General features: G+C 38.9%; 1 protein-coding gene across 2 annotated transcripts; it reads left to right on the top strand.

Annotated features, from left to right (window-relative positions):
- Positions 1–1,645: 1,645 nt before the first annotated feature.
- On the top strand, positions 1,646–9,509 carry ebag9 (estrogen receptor binding site associated antigen 9). Of its 2 annotated transcripts, none has more exons than XM_038712105.1 (7): positions 1,646–1,954; positions 2,480–2,569; positions 3,070–3,151; positions 3,321–3,476; positions 5,169–5,279; positions 5,728–5,819; positions 7,632–9,509. In XM_038712105.1, the coding sequence occupies exons 2-7, from the start codon at positions 2,487–2,489 to the stop codon at positions 7,747–7,749; spliced, it is 642 nt and encodes a 213-aa protein (XP_038568033.1). In that variant the 5' UTR covers positions 1,646–1,954; positions 2,480–2,486; the 3' UTR covers positions 7,750–9,509. The 2 variants fall into 2 exon arrangements, with proteins under 2 accessions (XP_038568033.1, XP_038568032.1); XM_038712104.1 differs by having other exon boundaries at positions 1,647–1,954; positions 2,475–2,569.
- The last annotated feature ends 381 nt before the right edge of the window (positions 9,510–9,890 follow it).

Raw genomic sequence — 9,890 nt, 5'->3', positions numbered from 1 at the left:
GATTGGATAGTTTGTGGTGACGACAGAGTTAGGTGGGTTTACAAACCAGACAACCCATATTATCTTATTTTAACGGCCCTGCGTAGCTCCTTAAAGCCCGACACAGACATGTCAATGAAATGTGCAAAAATCGTTTACAGTGAAATTCACCATTATGCATTTTTGATATTAAGCGTGACATTATGTATCACCACAATTCATTTTCCATGGACAGATGATAGCTAGGAGCCATGATTCGCATGAAGGACATGAATGCGAAAACAGCTCCACAACCTTACACTTGTTTTGCAGCTGTCCTGTCCGGTTAGCTTTTGGATTATATTATAACACATTTTTATTATCTTATTTTATATAAATGAAATGCAACAGGTAAAACAATGTATAACTGCATGAACTGCTGAACCTTTAATTTATTTATTTTCTTGTATGTAGGCCTACTCCTTAACCACTGGTATATGCCTATTATTGTTTGTAACTTCGCAGTTTTGCAATAATAAAAAAAATCTACTAAAATCAGCAAAGTAAATCTTCTTCCATCTGGCCTGATGAATATGTTCCCATAATGAAAAGTGTAGCCTATTGTTAAGGTTGTTGTGTCTCAGCTTATTACTTGTTCTGTCCTTTTGTTGAGTTATCCCATGGGATCAGTAGCTTTTACCCTCTGCTTTTTAATTTCAACAATTTCTTTTTTGAATGCTTCTTTGCCAATATGTCTGCTTTTTTGTTGCCAGGGCTACCTGAATGGGCTGGGACTCACAAGAAGGTGATATTTATCCCTTTGACTTACTATTCTTGAATTGGTAAACAAGATCCTGATGATTACTGTCTGTACCTGCTTTAATTGTGAGTACTGACTAGTCACTATGCGTATGAGTATTTTGGTTGAACTCCCCTATTCAGCCCATTCTAACGCCGTTAGCCTTGCAAACAGTTCAACAGTATGTACATTCAAATAATCAAAATGATTCTCTTTTCCACAAAGCCCCATCATCTGCAGTGATCTTCCCTATCCATTTACAAATATATAATTTATCATAAAAGAAAGTAAAGTAGGCCTACCACACTCCCCTATTCTACAACATTATTTGATCATTCTGACCCTATTTGAACCTGAATAGTGCTTCTTCTGATAAACTGAAAACATATATGCTTTGTCAATCTTAAAAAAAAAAAATACTGGTGCCAGTGTTTCTTAATTTATTAGAGCTATTCTTATCTCATCCTCCAGACACAACACCCCGTCCTCTCCTCACTGCACCTCTTATATCCAAGAAGTAAATTTACCATCTGTTCAGTCAGTTGACAGATGTGTGTGATGACATGGCAATATGTTTTAGGGGAAGTCAATTCCGCCAATAGAAAAATTAGTACTGCTGAAAAAAAGAATAATGCTGGGAGAAAATACATCCATGGAGGTGACCATGCAAATGCAAATCTGTTCCTCGGTTGTTTTGACGCACCTTCTCACCTGTTGGAAAGGTTACCTCAGACCATACATGGTATATAAATACATATGTATAAAAAATGTACAAACGTTTACAACAAGGAATTACTCTACTATGGGAATAACCATAAACTGTTTTGCTGTTTCCACAAATTCCGACAGTACCTGAAGGCAGCAGGGCCACGCTGTAAGTTACTTCCCTGTTCCTGCTCCTCCCAGCTCAAAGATGGCAGCCATGGGACAGAGATGAGAGACGACACAAATTTAGGAGTTTTGTCATGAAACTGCATTGGGCTGTACAAGTGTTACATGCGTGTTTCTGACATGACAGCGATATAATTTGTCACTGCCAGCGCGTGGTCTCACGAAGACAATTAAATGATTCAGAAAGATCATGTTTTCCTGTGGGCTAAGCTAGCAAGCAACGGTTAGCAAATAAATGAACTTGTCCCTTCTGCCATACGAGAAGAAAGCAGCTGCTCTGCAGACGGTCTATTGACAACTTGCAAGGTGAGTTACTATTTGTATGATAGCTAAGACGTCCAAAATTCTAACTTGAAAACAATTTAGTAGCGTTAATTTACCATAAATATTGATTGAACATGAATTGTAATAATATTTATATCTATCGTTAAAGTTAGCTCGATCCTTTATGCTCTGTAGTGAAAATTGCGCATTTAACAAAAGCATTATTATTATATAATATATTGTATTATTATAAAAGCATTTATTGTTAAAATGTGCATACAATCTATTAGCTAGTGTATCTGTTTACCCACAAGCAGATTAACGTTAGCATTTAAATAAGAGGCTAGTGTCATGGCTCTCCAGATTATGAATAATGCGAGTAGTTGATGGCAAGTAATGGCACTTTTCTTGTTGAGGACTGACTCTTGGCCAGCTATTCTCAATTTCATGCATAAATATTGGACTACTGGAGACTTCACTATACATCCCCGTGCTATTGAGCAAAACAAGACACATGTCCATCATTGTAAATGCTAATATTTTCTCTTTTCTTTCCCACCAGCTCAGATTCATCATGGCCATCACTCAGTTCCGCCTTTTCAAGATCTGCACATGTCTAGCCAGCTTACTTTCTTTCTTTAAAAAGTTGATATGCAGGTGAGCACAAGTGAACACTTGAGACAAATGCAGTGTCCAATATACAAACTATTCTCTTGCATGAAGAGCTTGTCAGTGCAACACTACTTACCTTATTGCCAATCCTCCATATCTTGGAGAAATTGACAGAATATACTAGTTTTTGTACATATCTGGTCCACAACTTGAATAGCAGTTTCTTTTAAATTAATTTGATTTCTACTGCTTGTTCATCATACCCACTTCCACCCACTGTGGTATATTTTGGTGAAAGACAAACTAGCTGATTTACCACTGGAATCCAGCGATTCAGGAAGTGCTTCTGTTCTTGTTCTAAGGCATGTGCATCTATGCCAGAGGTAAAATACATTGATAGAGTTTAACTCCCTGTCAGCACGTCAATCTCTCTACACCAAATATATCTGACATTTGTGTTTGATAGCGATGTTCTATCAGTTTCAGCTATTCACAACATTTAATGAATTCCCTTTGACTGGTTATTTTCTCGTATTGCTCTGTAGGAGTGGAAGGGGCCGCAAGCTCAGTGGTGATCAAATAACGCTCCCGACAACAGTGGATTTTTCATCATCAGTACCAAAACAGGTCAGTATTGCGTCCATTAACTGCACGCCTGGCGTTCAGCGCTTGGCAAAGCAAATTACAGAACTAATCATTGCACAAAATTTTCTACCAATAAACTGACAAACCTAAGCTCTTGAATTCCACACATAAATTTGACTTCAAATAGTATTTTATTGTCTTGTCTGCACAGCCAGAGATTGAAGAATGGAGCTCTTGGGATGAAGAGGCCCCTACGAGTATTAAGATTGAAGGTGGCAATGGAAACGTTTCCCCTACACCCAATGAGTTAGACGAAGAGCCCGACTACTTCAAAGACATGGCTCCCACCATCAGGAAAACGCAGAAGGTATGTCCACAGACATTGCAGCTGATCCAGTGTTACCAAGCTGGTCTAAAGTTGTTTGTTTAATAAAGGACTGCGCTGAGATTTTGGGAAATGTATTTGTTTCATTTCTGCATATTCAGTAGAGACACTACTTCTTCATGTGTTTACCCTAGTTTATCACAAAGACCAGAAATAGGGTTATTCTTTGTAGGAATGCAGGGTTTCTCCCAGGAAATTCTTTAGCCAAGGGGGTAAGCCACCCAGATTTTGACACATCTTGTGATCAATTTAGGTGAGAGCACAAACAATAGCCACATTAAATATGCATTTGTTATACGAAATGTCCCCTACAGGGGATTAATAAAGTTATATCCTATATTATCTTAGCGGAGTTGGTCTTTGTTTCAGGTTAATTCACCTGCCTCATCTTTTAAAACACTGCGACTCTAATGCAATCTTTGTATCTTGTTAGCTCACCAGCAAATCAAAGAGTCAGATAGGCTTTCTGTAGGATTAAGAAAGTGTTCAAAGCCAGGAAGTTAACCCAGAGGACATAACCTCTGAGATACTGCAGCGTCGTGTGCTCTATTTCGGGACATGTAACACTAAATACACACGCACACACACACACACACAGCAATGTGTAAATAAGTTGGTGGAAAGCGTCTTGACTGACTTTGAGCAGCAATGTCCTCATGCTTTCAGCATTTGTGGAAAACTGGACAAAGCACACCTCTGCTCTATCTCTGCTGTGGAAACACAAAGATAAAAAAATTTTCAAACCACACATGCACCACTTGATAGCAGGTGAATAAACTGAGTTTCTTAAAATGATGGTCATACTTTAAAAAAGGGGGGGGGGGATGCCGAATTTTGTATGCCTGCTGAGAATTGCATGAAAATGCATTAAAGTTATGCTTTTAAATGCTATACTATTATTTGTGGGGTTCATCAATAGTGATAAATGATCAGCATATATTTTATGAACGTTAAGAATCGTTAACATATTCTTACACTTAGTAAAAGTAGGCTACTTGAGATGTGTGTCAAAGTGTCTGAAAAGGACCTTAATAAGTGGATGCATAATTCGGCAAAATGGATGTTGTAGGCTACCTGCCGAAATTTGCATCCACCTCTTTTCTCAGTATAACAGAGCGTTACCTCCGCGAGGTGTATGCAATTCATGGCAGGCATGCAGAATTCGGCACAATGGCTTACATGTTTGCTAATAACCGTTTTGAAGATGGGTCTCTGACATTGACAGCGTTGTGTTGGACAGATTTGTGCAGGGTGTTTATGATACCAACCATTCAATTAACAGACGGGTCTGTTGTCTGTGTTTGCGAGAGAGAGAGAGATGTGCGGAGCGAATAGGCGCTTTGCTGTGCTGCAATCAAAAACGATTTTAATATGGGTCGGCAAATTTACTTGGGCGGCTGTTAATCTACCAGGGTGGCCCGCCCAAGTAAAGCCTATGTGTGGGAAACACTGCTATATAATATATGGGTGTGACCATAATACAATTAACTTGCAGACCTTGATTGAAATATCAGGTTAAACCAATACATGAAAAATCATCTGAATAGTTAATAACGTAATAATTTTAATGTCATTAAAATTTGCTTGAATGTAGTCAAACTTTAATATAAAAACTAGTAAATCTATGCCTGTAATGTTGCTTCAGCTCCTGTCTGTCTGGTTTCTATGTTGCAGATATTGCTGAAGAAAAGGGAGCCTTTGAACTACCCGGTGCCTGATGGCTCAGCTGGTTTCTCCAGCAGACTGGCAGCCTCTCAGGATATGATGACCTTCAGTCCACCGTCGGTGAGTTACAGTTTTATATCATCTGAAGCGTCTGGCAGATTTTCTGTTGTTCACGCATCTAGGAGCTTTGTTATTTAAAAAAAATTGTAGGACTAAGCAGAGTTTTTACTGTTTTTACAGGTAAATCAAGCCTTTTTTTGGAAGTTGATAGACACAGTTTAACAGTAGAATGTGAATCACTAACTAGCACGTTAGATTGTGTTGTCATTGCAACCATTGCAGTTAAGGGGTAATTCACGACATTGAATTGAGACCAGTAGGGATGCAAGAAATATGAATTGTCCTTCGTAGAGTTCAACTCTGGTAAAGCTAAACATTCAAAACAATTATCTAGCGAAGAGGTAGCATAATGTAAAATATGTTGTGGCCTAAGAAATAATAGCTCTTACAATGCTGTAATCACAGTTAGCATCCGCATGGATATAATTGTAAACTCCTTTTTATACAGGGTGAATTGGGTGAAATGGACAACTGGCAGGGAGATGCAAATGCCTGGGAGGACGAGTCTGAAGCTGCCTGGGAGGCAGAGGAGGTGCTCAGGTAATCTTTCAAGAATGCTTCTGCGCCTATATTAGGGCCCTCTCATTTCCACGATGCAGAAAAAACACAGTCGGAATCGCGGAATTGGATAATAAAAATCTAGTCAACTGTAAAATGCGGAATATCATGGAATCTGCAAAAATGTGGATACATTTTATGAAAATCAGGGTTTTACCTTGATTACCTTGAAGCAGATGGGCTACAGCAGCAGAAGACCACACCGGGTGCCACTCCTGTCAGCTAAGAACAGGAAACTGAGGCTACAATTCCCACAGGCTCACCAAAACTGGACAATAGAAGATTGGAAAAACATTGCCTGGTCTGATGAGTCTTGATTTTAGCTGCGACATTCAGATGGTAGGGTCAGAATTTGGTGTAAAAAAACATGAAAGGATGGCTCCAGCCTGCCTTGTATCCACGGTTCAGGCTTCTAGTGGTGGTGTAATGGTGTGGGGGATATTTTCTTGCTACACTTTGGGCCAAGAAACGTCAGCCTACCTGAGTATTGTTGCTGACCATGTCCATCCCTTTATGACCACAGTGTACTATCTTCTGATTGTCCCAATAAATAATTGCACGTACATTTGAATATTTCTATGTGCATATTTGCATTATACATTAAATTAATTATTATTGATTACATTTTATTTTTGAAGGGGTAAAAAAAGGGATTTCATAGGGCCCCACTATAAGCGGTATAGATACATGTGCCCTTATTACCCACTTGTCAGGATTTTTCATTTCATCATAAATTGCTGTTATGAAAATAAACTGAGCCAGGTTCAGGGGTAATGAAGACGTTTCAGAGACTGATGAAGACTTACACAGCATCGTTTATTGAGCCCTGCCGATTGCTAGCGTACAGCTTGTGAACACATTGAATGCCAACACCAAATCTGAAGAATACTTCCTCTCTGGGGATGTTTATCCTTTATAGACCGACAAAGATTCACTAAGTGTCCAAATAAGGTTATTATTTACCCCTCTGTACATGTGTAAAGAGTCTGTTAGATATTAGTTCAAATCAAGACACTATGCTTACCTAAGTTAACCTAAAGTCCCGTTGTTCATCGTTCAAGTCACATGCAACACTTCCTACATAGAGCCAGTCATTCTGGCTGTAATGAAACAAAATAAAGATAATCTCGACCTTGGGTCACGGAACAAACGGATAACGGTGCATCATTGTCCCGATAGCTGCGTCATTCAGTCGATCAAGCGGGCAGAGAGCAGAGACAGAGTTGGACCTAGTGTTTTGGAGAGTCACTGGCTGTCACCTTTGGCATACTTTAGTCCAGCAATTGACTCTAAGTAGGGAAACCTGTGTCATAGTACCCCTAAATTCCTTCACAGGTGCACCAGCCAGTTATAAAACAGTTACAGGAACAGTGAGTTGTGTGTTTTGTATGTAAGACAAAGCAGGAAATGAAACCTATTAAGCTTAAAGATGCCTTTTAACTGTAGAGGATTCTCTCATCTGTCTGCAGACATACTGTATTAGTATCGGTGTAAGATGATTGTAACACCCAGGACTTCTCCTCATGGAAAGATTTTGTTGAAAGGAAGATGCAAAGAACGTTTAAAATAGACTTCCAGGTCACCTTACTAATGATGACAATGACATAAGCTCACTTTCATTTTTTGCTACCTGAGGGGTGTATATTCTCACGATGGCCAGCAGGTGACAGTGTATGCCATCATTACAACACATAAGAACAAGAAACAAGATTTTGTTTTTCCCAGTCCCAGCTAGCTTGTGTGCTGTAATGACATTGCTTGAAAAAATCCTATGTTTGTTTTTGCCTTTAACAGACAACAGAAGATGGCTGAGAGAGAAAAGCGGTCCATGGAGCAGCAGAGGAAGAAGATGGAGAAAGAGGCTCAGAGGATGATGAAGAAGGAGCAGAAGATTGCCGTCAAGCTCTCGTAACATTTTAGAAATGCTCAATTTTGAGCCAAAGGGATTGGGGGGGGGCAAAGACACTAAATCATTCGTTACGGTCTTTAAAGTCATCAAATGGACGAGGATTATCGCCCTGCACTATTTATCTGTTAGCAAACTGTCCTCCCTCTCCACTGTGTTTCCACCAGCAGCCATTTTAGTCTGTTTTCCAGTTGCAGCAGTGTAAAATGCATCATTCTTGAGGGCAGAAAACTCACCTGGTGTGCTCAAGTCATTCTGGTCTTCAAGGGAAAGCTTATACGATCCAGTTCATCATAGGTTAAAGGTTAGAGTCTGCATCAGAAGGCGCCATTTAGATTCAGATCAACTCTGTCAGCTAGCGTAGAAAAATGTTCAATTTTGTTTTTTCCCAGGAACATTTGTAAATAAACAGGTACCTGTGCTACCTTTTGAAACTCAAATAGGGAGTACAGTTCCTTTTCTTTGTCTTATTTATAACCTCGATGGACAAAAGAGTGTAATTAATTTTAAGTGTGCACCAGAGACATCCCTTGGTTTGCTTGATTAGTGTTTTTATATTTATGTCTTTCATTGTCTGAAAACAGATTTGTTTTCTAATGAATATTTCTCGATATTTCACATTATCTCCCTGTGCTGTGCAGCCCTTACTACACTGGAAATCTGCATTAAAGTGAAGGCTGAAGATTTTCAATACGAGTATGGATAAATGACCATAGACTAGAATCTAGCCTACTGTAGCCAACTATAAATGTTAGCTGTGGGTTCCTATGGTAATCTCATGGCTACTGATCTGCCATTCATTCTCCTCCCCAGAGTTTGATATTGAAGAAAAATATCCAGTGATCACGGCCTTGATATTTTAGTTTATTTTAATTTTGCTCTTAAATAGTTGATACGCTCACTGCACAGACGCTGTAAAACATGGATCACCGTCAGTGTAATCTCAGGCCGGTTACCTTATAAGAAAATTAAAAATACATTCTTGCTTCTTTTCTCATATGAAAATGTAAGGCTTCACAGTTGAAAGAAACTGTTTGACTTCTGAACATCCTGTTATGCGTCGTCATAATGAAATTACCAGTCAGTGTTGGAAAAATTGGTGCCTGTGCCAATAGGCAAGCGGTTGTCATGGAAACATTGGCAGGTGGAGGAAAAAAGCCCTTTTATAAGTCAAAATGTTCAGACATGATACAATATGTTTCTGGTCAATGACTTGGGTGGAGGTGAGTGCAGCAAATTTCTATACTGAATGTTACATTTGGAAAAGCTTTGTAAGCTATGTGATGCTTCTAAAGAAATACCAGGTCAATATGATTTATCAACACTCTGTGGTGGTGATTCTGTTCAAACTTAAATGATAAAATGACTAATTAGTGCATGATCAGGTTGAAGAGTTTAATTCAAAGCAGGTGTTTATTTTAAGGGAATGCAGCAAACTGTGGATTTGTGCTTTCTTTGGAAATGCTCTTTGCCCACCTTTCCTTTTCATTCAGAAAAAGCTGCATGTTGTTCTGTTTTGTCATTTTGCACATTTAAGTTTTCCAAAAATGAATCACCGAGAACTCCTTGTCTGTCACCCATTTTTCTTTCTTCTTCTCATTGATGTGTACGACTTCACAATATTATAGCTGTTATGGCTGAGCACAAACGAGTCCACAAGTTCAATCAGTCCGGAGGGTTTGGCAGGTTGTATTCCTGCTGTATTAGTCCTATACAGGTTTTTAATAAAATGATTTGATTCATACTTCTAGAGGTGAATAACTTCACTCATGAGTCTGCTGCCTGATGTGTAACTTGGGAAACATTATCTGAAGTGACATCATTACAAATAGATGACATAATGATTACTAAGTCTTTCTATGGGCACAACAGATGGGTTTGGACTGTTTGTTAGCTGTGCTAGCGGTGTGCTTCTAGAGAGGGCAAAGGCCACTGAATTGGTACACACATTTGTGGTTCCCTCAGAATGAATTGTAATTACTTTGGGATCCTGACTTTTCCTCTAGCGTCATCATTGGGTAATATTTAAAACTTCACGACCAACCACCTGCAAACCTATGACATTCCCATTAACCTCAGCTATAATGTTTAGTGGTAATTAGTAAATATTTCACAACATATATCTCACAACATTATAATGTTAATTT

The sequence above is a fragment of the Micropterus salmoides genome, unplaced genomic scaffold, assembly GCF_014851395.1.
Source record: "Micropterus salmoides isolate LMB-PRFRI ecotype aquatic unplaced genomic scaffold, ASM1485139v1 Ms_hic_scaffold_11, whole genome shotgun sequence".
In the NCBI taxonomy this organism is placed as follows: domain Eukaryota; kingdom Metazoa; phylum Chordata; class Actinopteri; order Centrarchiformes; family Centrarchidae; genus Micropterus; species Micropterus salmoides.
Note: the sequence above shows the minus strand (reverse complement) of the source record. Positions and strands in the feature narration are given on the sequence as shown.